Here is a 15166-nt window from a genome sequence, read left to right on the forward strand (position 1 = left end):
CATGGGCATGTGTATGCCTGTGTATTTGAGGAGACGGCATAATATTAAAATACTAAGGTATTAGTATTAGACATATGGGAAGGATATTTCAAATGCTGTGGGAATGGAAGAATCGTAACCTGTGAGTAAATTAGCATGTTCATCAGAAGTAAACAGAACAGATGCTGTTAACAAGTTTTCCTAAACTTTCTACCACTGCTCCTTGGCCAGCCTCTGGTCCTACCCACTGCCATTTATACATTCTCTCAGAAATTCTATAATGCAAAGACAGACTCTTAAACAGTCTACGAGGAAGTGAGCATGTGTTCAAAACTTGGTGTTGTGATAGCATAGTTTACATACAAACATGGGTAAGAAGTGACGTCTTAGGCAGGTGTCCATCCTTTCCGGGAAATGAAAGTCAGAGTGAAGCAGCTGTGATGGGTTAGTATTTGAAGGCAAACAGTGTTCTGTAGTGTAAACCTCACTTCTACAGGAAAGATACTAGATTAGATTAGTTCAAGTGTTTTAAAGCATTCTTAAGAGCGATACAATCTGATTGAGCTGAGTTTAGGCCCACATATTTGAATATCTGTATGAGGTTCCCATTGAAAAGAGTTTAGCATTTTATCTATCAATATTTCTGTGTCATTTATTGCAAGGTGTATTCAATATCATGCCTGTTCCAGTTTGATAAGCAGAGATTGCAGTGGAGATCATGGCTTAGCCCAAGGCCCATAGCTAAGGCAAAAAAATGGGAACAAGTTTAGTGGCAATACTTTCCTGGAACATGGTACCCAGAAATAAGCAGACTCCAAACACTGATAAGGTTGTTATGGACAACGGCAGTCCGGTCTTAAATCCATTTCTGCCAAGAAGGGTGGATTCAAATTCTACAGGCTTCTTGAATTTTCACTTGGCACCTTTCTCTACTGAGATGTTCAGAAAGATGACAGAAGACTGGCCCAGCTAAAACTGAGTTACTTAAATGCTTTGAAGATATGTGCTCTACTAATGACCTCACTACATAGAACATGATCAACATTTTCTTGAAAGTGTGCATTAATAGGAAAAGATTAATTAAAACACCACAACCAAAAGTTTCCAAGCATGTATGCTGCACAACCGAATCTGATAATTTCATCTTCTACTGTCCTGCCTTCACTCTGCTGTGTTAACTTAGACTTTGTTTGAAAAATCTTTCTCATGGGGCACCTGGGTGGCTCAGTTGGTTAAGCATTCGACTTTGCCTCAGATCATGATCTCACAGTTGGTGAGTTTGAGCCCCATGTCGGGCTCTGTGCTGACAGCTGAGCCTGGAGCCTGTTTTGGATTCTGTGTCTCCCTCTCTCTGCCCCTCCCCCGCTCACACTCTGTCTCTCTCCCTCTCTCAAAAATAAATGAACATTAAAAAATTTAAAAAAAAGAAAAATCTTTCTCATAATTTCTTCTTTTGAATTTTTCAACTTAAAAGCAGATGTCATTTATTTCTGTGTTTTTATTTTCCATTTAAAAGGTAACATATACTCTCTAAAACATTAGAAAAGTAAAAAAATATTACCCATAGTTTTATCATGCAAGTCTTTTTTTTTGTTGTTTATTTTTCCTACATTTTAGTGACCATACTCAGTATGAACTTTTATCTTGCTTTTATTTTTTATTTATTTTTATTTATTTTTAATTTTTTTTAATGTTTATTTTTGAGAGAGAGAGAGACAGAGTGCAAGCTGGGGAGGGGCAGAGAGAGGGAGACACAGAATCTGAAGCAGGCTCCAGCTCTGAGTTTTCAGCACAGAGCCTGACGCAGGACTCGAACTCACAAACTGTGAGATCATGACCTGAGCTGAAGTCAGACACTTAACTGACTGAGCCACCCAGGCGCCCTTATTTTTTTTTAAATGTTTATATATTTATTGAGAGAGAGAGAGAGCAGGGGAGGGGCAGAGAGAAAAGGAGAGAGAATCTCAAACAGGTTCTGTGCTATCAGTGCAGAGCCTGACCCAGGGCTTGATCTCATGAATCATGAGATCATAACCTGAGCAGAAATTAAGAATCAGATACTCAACTGACTGAGCCACCCAGGTGCCCTTATCCTGCTTTTAAAGTCATGATATAAGTCGTTTTATATATTATTACATATTCTTAATAAGAATTATTGGCTACATATTATGTCAGCTGCTACAGCTTATATTTGCTATTGTGCAATATTTACTTTACCACAAAGGTTTATTATTATTCATATTATGATAAACACAATTGTGAATAAAGTATTTTTCAAATATAGGATTATATCCTTAGGATATATTCAGTAGTTCCATTTTGCCATTTAAAAGGGTTGTAGAAGATATGAGATTGGTTGTTTCAATATCAGCATTGGTTACTATAATAAAAAATATTTTGCTAATCTGATACATGAGAAATGATATCTCACTATTATATTACTTTAATTTCTTTCCTATAATCAATCTTTTGCATATAACAGTTGTTGCAAAGTTTTCTCATTTTGTTGTCTACTTTTTAATTTTATTAGAGTTTTGACATAAAAATTAAAAGTTGTATGAAACACACTTACTTGATATATTGCTTTATATTTTTATATTAAGGCATATGTATTTCTAAATTAAGAAATCACTTATTCATAGAGTGCTAAATTTAAATTCAATTTTGGGGGGATATTTTAGAAATATTGAGTAATAATATATTCACCTGAACAATTACTTATTTACTTACTTAATTAATTGATTTAGAGACAGAGAGAGAGAGAGAGAGAGAGAGAGAGAGAGAGCAGGGGAGAGGCAGAGAGGAAGAAAGAGAATCCCAATTTGGAACCCAATGTGGCCTCTATCTCAGGAACTGTGAGATCATGACCTGAGCCCAAACCAAGAGTTGGTCGCTTAACCCACTGAGTCACCCAGGCACCCGCACCTAAATTTATTTTTATCTTAACATATTATGTGATATCCTAAAACTGTATGAAACTGGTATTCTCCATATAAGTAAATAATCACCTCAACATTATTTCTTGAGTAATCTTATGCTTTCTCATTGCTTTTTGATGCTTCCTTTATCATATATCTAATTCTTACAAATAATCAGGCCTGAAGACTGTGGCCATGTGCCTGCCTGCACACGTAGCTGGTACAGCACTGCCACCCCAGCCTACCCCCTCCCTTTCCCCATCCTTTAAGGAGTTTGCTCTGAGACTGGTTAAGTGCAAGTTACATTTCCAGAAGCACGCCTCAGGAGGCCCAAGCTTCTGACCTCTCTGAAGTTTACTCCTTTGGTGCTTTGTAAATGTGCCTATCATTTAAATAAACACCCATCTTGCTCCTCTTAGTTCTTCAGATATTTACTTGGCCCACATACCACCAGATGACTTAAAAAGACTGAAAAGCCCATGGAAAGATCCCATTTCCAGAGCATTTGCCCTAAGCAGATCATGGAATGGAGTCAGCATGACCGGGATTCAAGAGTATTTCCTGCACTAATGACTTCAGCACTGTGTGTGGGTGTGAGGGGATATGCAAGAGAAGTACAGGACAGAGCTCTTGCCTTGAGCAAACCAATGTTTTGGTGGGGTAACCAGGAGGTATATGCCTGAAATAATGCACACAGCAAGCCCACAGGACTATAATTCCTACCATATACACTTAAGAGAGGAAACCAAGGCAAACTTGGGGAAGAGGCCGGGGGTGGGAAAAAAGACTTCTGAGTATCTTCCCTGGTTTTGCCCTTATCTGAATTATGGTGCTATGTTCTCTTTTCTCTCCATGCATCTTACTAATTGGGGGATCTTGGATAGATTCCTTGGTTTCTCTAAGTCTCAGTTTCTTCAGCTATAAAATGGGGATGGGGAGCCTGGGTGGCTCAGTCGGTTAAGCATCTGACTTCAGCTCAAGTCATGATCTTGAGATTTGTGGGTTTGAGCCCCATGTCAGGCTCTCTGCTACCCATGCAGACCCCACTGTTGATTCTCTGCCCCCTCTCTCTCAAAAATAAACATTTAAAAAATGGGGTTAATAATAGCAATTATCTCCTGGAGGTTATTACATATTGTATGAAGAGTGCTCCGCACAGAGATTCAAACATGAATGTTGTTAATATATGTTAGTTTCCTTCCTCACAGTTTATACCTTTCCCCTCTACCAAGACTTGTTCTCAAATCTTTTATTCCCATGGACATTTACTATTGGTGAGTTTAGCCTTATTTGTCTGTTTCCCTTCATCAAGACAGTTAAAAATACTGAAGTAATCATTTAAGAGCGACTGCTCAGAAATCCTGGGGGATCTTAGCACCTGGACTACAGTTTAAGAAGTCTCTCTTAATTTGCATGTTAGGACCTTAACAGGGCAAGCTGCCCTTCTTATGATCACCAGAAGTTTGTAAGAGGTGAGGGATGGTCAAAGTTTGGAGTACATCTTCCCCATTATCACCCAGGGGACTGCAAGCATGACAGCGTTCTCTGGTGTCAGATGGCTGTTTTCCGTATGGGTTTTATCTGCTCCCTTCCGTGAAGAGATAAAAGCTGTCAGCTTGTAGAAGGCAGAGGTCCCATGTGACATTTTTGGGTGGTTTTGTAACACCAGGCTGGAAATTTAGCCACTTCTCTTTCTTTTGGTCTCAAAACTTGTTTTCCCTATTATGTCTGAAATTTTCCTGTTAAAAATTAGATATTTTTCCTCTTATAGACTTTAAAAAAAATCCAAATCTCCCTGAAAGAGATCAAAATTTCAATAGTTATCAAGCATTTACTACTGTTTACTGAAGGGACTGATGTGTAAATGAAAGAGCTGTTGACTCAGAGTCTCTGGAGACAGGCTAGTGCTGGCTCAGTCACTAGTGCGTCCTTTTGAATGGGTCACAATATCTCTGATACTTGGTTTTCTTATGACCTTCAGTATTGCTTTTCTCTCAGATAATGATAATCACAAAAATAATTAGCATTTATTGAGCACTTACTTTGTGGCAGGTAATGTGCCAAGCCCTTTAAGTGTATTTTCTAATTTAAACCTCACAAGAGGCATAGGAGGTGGGCACCATTATTTCCCTCATTTTATAGTTAAGGAAAATGAAACCTTGGTGATTATTCTTTTGGTAAAGACTGGCAAAAGGCTAATTAAAACTAAAATCAGTTCTATGTGATGTTGCATTCTTAAAAATTTTGGTATAGAGGTATGAGATCCTTTGAAGTGATTGATAAATGCTATCCTGATATATAGATGGAAGCATGAAATTATATTTAGGAAGAATCATTGTAAATTGAAGTAGGCAAGATTTGAAATATCCATATATTTTTCTTTAAAATTTCCATTCTTCTTTGTTATCGGAACGAGGCCATGAGCAATTCAACGGCAAGTAGTGTAAATACCTCTAAGAGCTATGACCCTATCAAATAAGTTGGAAGTTTAATAGGATGCTAATTTGGGAGTCTCATTGGAGGCATCAAAATACAATGAGACCAAGATGCAAATTTTAAAAGAAAATATTTGAAAACTGGGGCTATAATGCTTAAAAACCCTGCCCCCAGACCAAAGATATAAAACAGTTGAGCTGTTGGAGATAAGAGAGAATTTTGTGATGGCAAGTGCTTTGTAGTGAGTTGTGTCTGTGTTCTGTCCTGCCCCACCTCAGTGCATGGGAGGGGACCCGGGTGTGGAGGGGAGAAGGTGGTGGTTGACACTCACATCTAGTCTAGTGGGAGGAACTTCAAAGGCTCCACTTGGGGAGCTTGCTGTTTGGCCTCTGCAGGTAGGGAAATAAAGTAGACTGATGTCACACTCCAGCTTTGGAAACAGAGAGGTTAAGGGTCAGGAGATGGGCTGGACGGCATTCTTGGCAGGAAAATCAGACTAGCTGCTGCTTTGAGATTGGCCTGCATTTCCAGAGTTTTCCCAGGCTAACAGATTGTTTCTTATGAACCATACCTTAAAAAGAGATCTGGTTTGAGATTATTCCTAAACTCCTATCCTACACACTGTCTTTGACAGTGGTTAAAATTAATATCATCACAAGTGTGGCAGATGGTACCTGGGGAAGAAGACATCATCACTTATATAGTATTCTGACTGAAAATGCTTAACTTCATCTAATTATGAAGAGATGCAAGACAAATCCAAATTTAGGAATATCCTACAAATAAAGGGCCTGTATTCTTAAAAAATGGCAATGTCACTAAAGACAAAGGATGGCTGAGGAATTGGTACAGATGAAAAGAGACTAAGGAGATTTTACAACTAAATGCTACATGTGATCCTGAATGGGGTTCTGTGCCGGAGGAACAAACTGCTTTAAAGAACACCGTTTGGACAATGGATACATTGGAATATGGGTAAAAGATTAAAGTTTTAGATCAATGTTACATTTTCTGAACTTGATTGTTGTACTCTGAATATACAGTAGTTCCCCCCTTATCCCTGGTTTCATTTTCCATGATGATTTCAGTTACCCATGGTCAACTGTAGTTTAGAAGCAGATGGTCTTCCTGACAAATCATCAGAAGGTCAGTAGCCCGACACTATGTCACTATGCCTATGTCATTCACCTCACTTCATCTCATCACATAGGCATTTGTCATGTCACATCATCACAAGAAGAAAAAGTGTAAGTATGGTATGATAAGGTATTTTGTGAGAAAGATGCCATATTCACATAAATTTATTACAATATATTATTATAATTGGTCTTTTATTATTAGTCATTGTTCATGTCTCACTGTGCCTAACTTATAAATTAAACTTTATCATAGGTATGTATGTATGTATGTATATGAAAAAACATAGCATATATAAGGTATGGTAATATCTGTGGCTTTAAGCATCCACTGGGGGTCTTGGAATGTATAAGGGGGGACTAGTGTGTAAGAGAATCTCTTTGTTCTTAGAAATACATGAATTATTAAGACGTACATGGGTATGATGTATTCAACCTACATTCAAATAATTCTGAAAATAAATTGTGTGTGTGTGTGTGTGTGTGTGTGTGTGTGTGTGTGTGTGTGTAGAGCATGACAATGATAAACAGACATGACAAATTATAAAAATGCTGATTTGGGGTCAAAGTTGTGTACTCTCCGTGTAACTTTTCTGTGTTTGAGATTCTTTTGAAATAAAAATGAGGGGCTCCTGGGTGGCTCAGTTGGTTGAGTGTCTGACTTTGGCTCAGGTCATGATCTCACAGTTCGTGGGTTTGAGCCCCACGTTGGGCTCTCTGCTGTCGGCATGGAGCCTGCTTCAGATCCTCTGTTCCCCTCTCTCTCTCTCAAAAATAAATAAACATTGAAAAAAAAAAAAAGAAAGAAAAATAAGACATTTTCTCAGCAAGGTCTCCCATTAGTGAGTGCTTGTTTCAACCTTGTCTCCTACCTGTGGCCACACACAGTTCCCCTTTCAGAAATGCTAGTAAGCGCCACCCCAGACCTGCTAAATCAGAATCTCTGGGGATGAGGCCAGGGATCTGTGTTTTAACTCTCTGGATGGTTATACATACTAAAGTTTGAGAAACACTGGTTTAGATTACTCAGGAACCATGTTTGGAATTGGGGTGTGGTGTTAATTCAGGCTGTTGGACATGGGAGAAAGGTGATGGATATTTGGATGGTGACCACAGGATCTAGCTCACAACAGTGGGTGAGGATAGTTATGAGATTCTCTTTCTATATTCTCCCCAATACCATCCACTATCGTTTTCCAGATTATATCTGGAAATCTCAAGTACACAAGCATTTTTAGCTCCAAATTTCCCAGCAGGAAGTATAAATGCCTAATTTATATTTATTAGAGAACAAATCCATAGATTCTCCATAGAAAATATAATTGATTATGGTGAGCTGGAAGAGTTGCCCATTTTCAGCTTAGTGAGGTAGTGAGGGGTCATAGAGCTTTTTTCTTGTCTCTGTGGAGGATATTTTGGAAGGGAACCTGTAAGGAGTGGTAGTACTCATGAGACAAGGAGCTCTGACCTTGAATCTCCTAATTGGAGGCAGCTTGGTACTTGGTATGTCAGACTTGTTGATCTGTCTGAAAAAGGAAAGGGGATTGGAGAGAAATGGGAAAAATTGATGGGATGGTGGGGTGCAGTGGAGCATCTTATATGGCCACTCTGGTGCAGTAAGGATGCCTGCCTGAGTCTGGGGCTGGCAGGGCCCAGTGCCAAAGAAAATGTGGAACCTCTTGTTCAAAAATAAGAATTTCAAGATCGTGCCAGCAAAACATCAAACCAAGCATCAAACCAAGACCCTTCTAAGTACTGGACAACGTGCTACAGCATAGCTCGTACAACCATAAGGCAGACCCTGCCTGAATCTCCCCTGGTCAAAAGGAGGTCACACTTGCTAGAATTCCACCCAAGAGTGTGGTCTGCCTTTGGGTATACTGTCAGTGATGGAGCTAAGGGGGTTTGCAAGAAGTCAGGCCAGGGACAGCACTCCCACTTCAAAGAAGTGTGCACTGCAGAAATCCTTCAGAGCTACTAAAAACATCACTCATGTGCCCAACAGAGAGCTAACATTTGACACCTACCTAAGTGCAACCAGTCAGTGTTGACCAGACAAACAATAGTCAAGAGGATCTGAGATCACACACCCAGGTCAGAATGATATGTTTGCCCATTTCATCCTGATCCTGCTTCCCTATCCCAACAGGGAAGGAGCTCCAATGCACGGACAGGAGTAAAGGAATTAATGGCTGCCTCATTTATCTAAGGAAGTCTGGAAGAGATGAGACCAACATTTTAAACTGATCTGGAGTGGGGTATGTATGTAATGTTTAATAACTGAAAATAACTAAATCCAAGGACTGTCCTTGAAATATCATTAAGGAATAGAACATATAGATTTGATTGTTGCAAGGGAGTTATTTAAAAACCAATATTTTATTTGTACCTCATTGAGGCGACTGCTCAATAAACGGTTACATATTAAAAATTATATTTAGGGGCGCCTGAGTGGCTCAGTAGGTTAAGTGTCCAACTTTGACTCAGGTCATGATCTTGGAATCTGTGAGTTTGAGCCCTGCATGGAGCTCTTTGCTGACAGCTCTGAGCCTAGAGCCTGCTTCAGATTCTGTGTCTCCATCTCTCTCTCCCTGCCTCTCTCTCTCTCTCTTTCTCTCTCAATCCCTCTCAAAAATAAATAAACATTTTAAAAAATTAAAAATAATTATATTTAGTACAAGACAGGGGAATGAAGAAAGCTATTCATGAAAGACTCAGTTGATGGATCATGGATAATAATCCCTTTCACTTCTAGTCTTGAACTGAGGATATCCAAGTGAAGAGTGAATATAAATCACCCTGAAAAGATCTCTGATGGAAGAACATTATACTGGACACTTATTTTTTAATACAATCAATCTTTTGGGAGTAAACATTTTAAATATTATACTATGCTCTCTTTATGACCTCTCCTATAGATTTTTTAGGGTGATGACTGGGCCTTTGCTAAAATGATTCACAGTCTTAGCACAGGAGACTCTTTGAATGCCATTTGGCTGAATTGATGTTTGTGACATCTACTATTGATCCTATCGGGGTAATACAAATACTTAAGCATTACAAAAATTCCACATCAATTATTTATTGCTACATTTATGTATCTACTATTTATTGAAGCTCTAAATGAGGACTGCTAAGCCCCATAAAGGCTAAAGCATGAATTAGACAGTGATCTCATTCTCAAGATGCTTCTAGTTTGATAAGGCTCAAGTATATGGAAATAACAAGAAGGCAAGGTGGAAAGTGTTGAATGGTACCTTAAAAAGGATGTGACCTTAGACTCCTGCCCTGAGTTCTAGAAGTCCCTATTCTGGACCAAAGAGACATGCCCACCAGCAGCCTGAGATTCCTCCCACTTTTAGAATATGTTCTGGGTATCTGACATCCCAGCCCTTATCGATCTTCCCAAGTGTAGACTGCACATCTGGGGTGTGCCGGGGTGGCCCAAGGAGTGGCCAAGGAATGACTACCTGCAGGGACTATCGGTGGGAAGACTTGGAAATGTGGGCCAATTCTCCCTGTACCACCTGTAACAGTTTATTACCTTAAATTGCAACTTTTAATGTTTAGACTATGTTGCAAGGGTCTCCAATTACTCTTGCCCCAGAGGCCCACAAATGTTATGGGCAGGGTGGCCTGGCTATGGGAATTATGAAGAGCAAGAACTTGACCTTGGCAGTATCTGGGAAGTTTCACTGGGGAGGTAGAGCTTGAACAGGCAGAGCTGGGAGAAGGGAAGGAGGAAGAGGAATTTCTGACAGAGGGGAACATCACACTCAAAGACATAGAACTGAAAGTGTCAGCTTGTATGTGGGGAACCTAGCTTTCCATGAGGACATCAGGAGTGGAAGAGTAGAAACAAAGGAGACCAGATCATACACTACCCAGAATGCTAGGACATGGTGAAGTGTCTTGTATTCTCAGCACAGGAGATCCATTTACATGGACTGATGTTCATGACATCTAATATTCACTCCAGTAGGGTTAGGGTCTTTGAAAATCTTTATGTAGACAGTGGGGTGTCATTGTAAGTGTGAAAAGTTTTGATCAGATCAACTTTGTAAAGAGAGAGTGCTGGCTTGCCATGAGGATGGTGAGCAAGGATGGGGGCAAGATAAAAAGAAAATGTATTTGAGATAATGGAAGAGGAAGAAAGAGGTAGAGAAAGGAATAAGACTTGGTACCTGGATTCTAAAGAGGTTGGTGAAGCCATTTGATGAAAAAGGTGATTTCTACGGGTGCCTCGCTGGCTCAGTCAGTACAGCATGCAACTCCTGATCTCTGGTGGGGAGTTCCAGTCCCACATTGGGGGTAGAGTTTACTTTAAACAAAAGAAAAGAAAAAGGTGATTTCTATTTGAAGCTGGACATTTTTTACTTTGCATAGTTAGTCAGATGGTAGTAAGGAATTAAGTAATGTGTTTTACCCTACCTGGGGTTTCACTGAATTCTTTTTAGTCATACGCTGACACCTTTTTTCCAGTCCGGGCAGTTAGATATGAGGATACCCTTGCCCAAAGTAGGTGTCTGGTGGGACCAAGAGGACAAGGTCAAGTTAAAGAAAAGAAACACTGAACACAAGTGTAAGTGTGAAGAATGATTTTTCAGTGAGTCTCTTTTAAACTTATCTGGTTTTCCTCTCCGTTCCCCCCAACCTGCGACATTTTTTTCCACTGACTTTTGTAACAGCTTTATTGAGATATAATTCATATACCACAACTCACCCATTTAAAGTGCACAATTCAATAGGTTTTAATAGTCATAGAGTTGTGCAACCATCACCACAATCTATTTTAGAACATTTTCATCTCCCCAAAAAGAAATCCTGTGCCCTTTACTTACCTACTCCAAGCCCTAGGTAACCACTAACCTACTTTTCATCTCCACAGATTTGTGTACTCTGGACATTTTGTATAAACAGAATAATATATGATCCCAATGTCTGGTTTTTTTCACTTAGCAAAATCTTCTTAAGGTTCATTTATGTTGTAGCATGAATCACTACTTCATTCCTTTTCATGGCCAAATAATGTTCCCTTGTGTTTATCTACTCATCGGTTGACGGTCATTTGGGAAATTTCCTCTTTGGGGTTTTATGAATAAAACCACTATGAGCATTTGGGTAAAGGTTTTGTGTACATATAAGTTTTCATTTCTCTTGGATATATACTTAGAGATGAAAATGTTGGGTTAAATAGAAACTCTGTGTTCAACTTTTTGAGGAAGTCCTAAACTGTTTTTCAAAGTGTTGTGCCATTTTACATTTGCACTAGGAGTGTTTGAAGGTTCCAAAATCCAAGGAAAAACATTTGTGACTTTGACCAATAATCGAACATCCATTAAATGTATGGCAGAGGGCTGTGCAACATAGAGAGTGATAGATAGGTTGTCATATACAAATCCCCTGGATAAACAGAAACCTCTGTTTCTTTTAATAGTTCCTGTTTAATGCCTTGGAGGCCCCAAACAGTAACATCATTTGTGTAGACAGAGGAGGATTTCTATCATATAGGAGGCATTTCTAAGTTGCTAAGTACCCTTTTCCAAAGGAGAACGCAGACATAAAGAGATCTGTCAGCTGCATGGTAGGACAATGACTGGGTCCAGTTTATCTCAACACTTACAGGCCTTGTGCTAGCATTTCCTGGATTCTGGGTCTAACACTCTATTGTCTTCTTTCCTGCAGGCTTTCTAAACACACATATTTGAACATTAAGCTTATTTTTCTTTCATATTCCATTGTATGACCGTAAGTCTCAACCAAAACCGTCTATGAATTGTAAGACATCTCTGACCTATAATTTAAGCTTTGGTCAGTTGCACAGTTTGAAATACACCACTCTGCATGTCCTGAGCTCCTCCGCCTTTCTGTAAACCCGGCTCTGTGAAGATTCCTCGGGTCGCAATTCTTTGATTGGGTTGCTAGTGTCCTAAACGAGTTTGCCTTCTCCAGGTCTCCCAGAAAAATAGAGCAAAAGGCTTCTAAAATGATATGATGAGGGGTACAAACACAACAGAGGAGTGGAAAGGCGTCCTGACACCACTTTCATTTGTCACCGCTGGAGCTTTAAGGGTCAGCAGACGTCGTCTGGGAGATGGTGACGGTGGGCTCCCGAGGTGGAAGGTTAAACCTTGGGTTGGGGTTAAGGAAGTGCAGGAGGCGTGGCTTGGAGACTTAAGAGAAGGTTCACCTCCACAGGTTGGCCACAAAAACTGCTGGCTCCTCAAGTGATGTTTACGTCCATTGAAGTTCGCACCCACCTGGACATCAGCTGACAGGTCAGGTTTCACTAACTCCGTATACCTGAGACAAAAACCCAAACTACATACTCCAAATAGAGACAGAGCCTCCCTTCCCTCCCTCCATCCTTCCCTTTCCTCCTTCCCTGCTTCCTTCCTTCCTTCCTTCTCCTTCTCTTTCCTCTCTTTATTTTCTTTATTATGTATTTATTTTCTATTTCTATTCCACACCCTCCACCCCCCACTTCACCTTCTTCTCCCTACGTCGGCAAATTACCCTCCCCCACCCCACCGACCCGACCCCGGCTCCACCTTTTCATCTCCTGGCGTTTAGCAGGCTCACTCCACCGCGCGCGACCCCCGCGCCGGTCAGGCCAATTCTCACCCTCCCTGCTCCCTTAAAAGCCCAGGGAAAACGTCTTGGCTCCACCATCATGCACTTTCCCGGGAGGGGACTGTCGCACCCCAGGCCCATAAGCTCCAGGGCGGCTATAAACCTCCCTTTTCCTCGCTCTGGGGGCCCCCGCCGCCCCTCTAGCGCCAGAGGCTCACCGCAGCTCGCCGCTTCCCGGGTGGCCCGGCCTCCCCAGAGTCGCCCCGCCCCGTTCCAGCTCCGCCCCCGGCCGCAGCTCGCTGATTGGCCTTCCACCTCCTTTCCCCGGGCTCCTCTCCTCCCCTCAGCCCAATGGGCATCGCCACCTGGTCCAAAAATTCCCCCAAGGGGACCGAGGGGCTCTGCCACCGCCAGCTCCTGCAGGGCGGCGGGGACCGCCGCGGTGGGGCGCAGAACGAGGAGGGGACCCGGAGCGGGGGAGCGGAGGAGGCGGGAGGAGGAGCAGAGGTGTTGGAGAGAAAAGTTCTGAAAGGAACAGGAAACCTGCCGGGGTAGTGGCGGCTGCGGCTCTCGGGCCCCTCCGACCCCCAGGGCTGCGCACGTCGCGGGGCGTCCGCCGCAGCGGCTTCGCTCCGGGCCGGCTTCCCCGGCGCGGGGGCAGGGCTGAGCCACGACACTCGGTCACTCAGGCCGTGCCCTTCGCTGCCGCTGTCGGCGCTGCAGCTGTGCGCTCCGTTCCGCCTCTGCCGCGGCGGCTCCCCGGAGAGGGCGGCGAGGGCGCAGGGAAGAGGAGGGACGTCTACTTTGGAGCATGAAGCAGCATGTCTGATAAAATGTCCAGCTTCCTCTACATAGGGGACATCGTGTCCCTGTACGCGGAGGGCTCGGTCAACGGCTTCATCAGCACCCTGGGGTAAGCCGGGGACGCGGGCTGCGCAGCGCCCGCGCTCTCTCTCCTGAACCATCCCCGCCCCTGCTCGCGCCGCCGCGTCCCCCTGCTCCCGCCCGGGGGGTGGCCGGGCCGCGCGGCTGGGTCTGTGCGCCCGCGGACAGCGCCGGGCGCTCGGCTCGCTCGCAGGAAGCTGCCCGGAGAGGCAAGACTTTCTCAGCAACTTCGTAATCTCAAGCTCAGAGACGCATCAAAAAAGGAGGAAGTGATTCAAAAGCCCCGAGACAGGCCCTGCGAAGAAGTCTTCGCTAGCTTCTCCAAGGGTTGTTTTCGTTAAACGTGTTTGTTTTCCCGAAAAGGTAGAACAATACTGCACCTCTCCCGGTCTTGGCGAGCGACCACCCCCAAACCCCTGTCTCTCAGGGCAGTCGATAAAAGTCCGTGGCCTTGGACATGAAACTCAGGCGACGTGGTGAGCCAAAGTGTGGCTTTGCCCCTGCGGGGGTTGCTCACCGTCTCGTCTTCTCTGAAGTAATTTCCTTTCGGCTTTGCCAAACCGGGACTTGCCGTCAGGGGTAGCCCAGGGATGATGACTGCAGCTCTGTGACCCTTAGATGTCTCTGAGGGCCTCCTGGTTCTAGAACGCAGACCTGCTTTTCCCCTGTCCTGGGCCTTGGCCCACTGAAATCCTGAACTTCTCCTGGAACTCAGCCAAGTGCAGGGCTCTTGAGATTCGAGCTGACTTATGAATGGGGGAAATAGCTATATAAACATAACATGTGCTAGTTGGTTAAATAGGACTTCCTTGATGACTAGTATTTTCTCTCTGTCCTGATTGTGAATACCAGTTAGCAGTTTAAATATGCACGCGGCAATGTGTTTTCATGCGCACGCATTTTTTTTTTTTTTTTTTTTTTTAAATTTTTATTACCTTGCGGTCTCAGTACTTCAGACTGCCCACTCTTTAGGATTTCAGGCTGCAGAACTGGTGTTTCCACTCCTGGCCGGTCACTGTTAGGTTTTAGGGCACATGACTTAACATGCAGTGTCCTTGGACCGTGACTGTGAGCCATATTATAACGGAGTGGGTGCCTACTCGACCGAGGTCGTGGAAGTCACCAGTACTTACACAGTTTGTGTTAATTTTGCATCTCCCCCGTAGGTGAAGGAAGGGAGGTAGATATAATTGATTCCCTTTAAGGTCAATGTTAATCGTGAAACTGAAATGGGTAAGA

General features: G+C 42.7%; 2 protein-coding genes across 8 annotated transcripts in view; one reads left to right on the plus strand and one right to left on the minus strand.

The window, feature by feature from the left end:
* Positions 1-14766, minus strand: part of LOC147579257 (uncharacterized) — a 54345-nt gene extending 39579 nt beyond the window's left edge. The window contains exons 1-3 of one of the 3 annotated variants that reach the window (XR_015253715.1): positions 14445-14766; positions 10901-10995; positions 10654-10790 (exon numbers count right to left, since the gene is read on the minus strand). Coding sequence is in view for 1 of the 3 variants with exons in the window: in XM_086713798.1 (XP_086569924.1) it covers positions 10654-10682 (29 nt within the window). In the remaining 2 variants the exon portion in view is untranslated. Of the gene's footprint in view, positions 1-10653; positions 10791-10900; positions 10996-12263; positions 12863-14444 lie in introns of those variants that run through there. The other 2 variants (XR_015253714.1, XM_086713798.1) reach the window with 2 other exon arrangements.
* ITPR2 (inositol 1,4,5-trisphosphate receptor type 2) overlaps positions 13401-15166 on the plus strand; it is a 515364-nt gene continuing 513598 nt past the window's right edge. For 3 of the 5 annotated variants that reach the window (XM_025930361.2, XM_086713793.1, XM_086713796.1), the window contains exon 1: positions 13402-13955. In XM_025930361.2, the coding sequence (XP_025786146.2) occupies positions 13864-13955 (92 nt within the window). In that variant the 5' untranslated portion in view covers positions 13402-13863. Of the gene's footprint in view, positions 13956-15166 lie in introns of all 5 variants that reach the window. The other 2 variants (XR_015253713.1, XM_086713794.1) reach the window with 1 other exon arrangement.

The sequence above is a fragment of the Puma concolor genome, chromosome B4 (genome assembly GCF_028749965.1).
Source record: "Puma concolor isolate L17-30 chromosome B4, mPumCon1.1.hap2, whole genome shotgun sequence".
In the NCBI taxonomy this organism is placed as follows: Eukaryota; Metazoa; Chordata; class Mammalia; order Carnivora; family Felidae; genus Puma; species Puma concolor.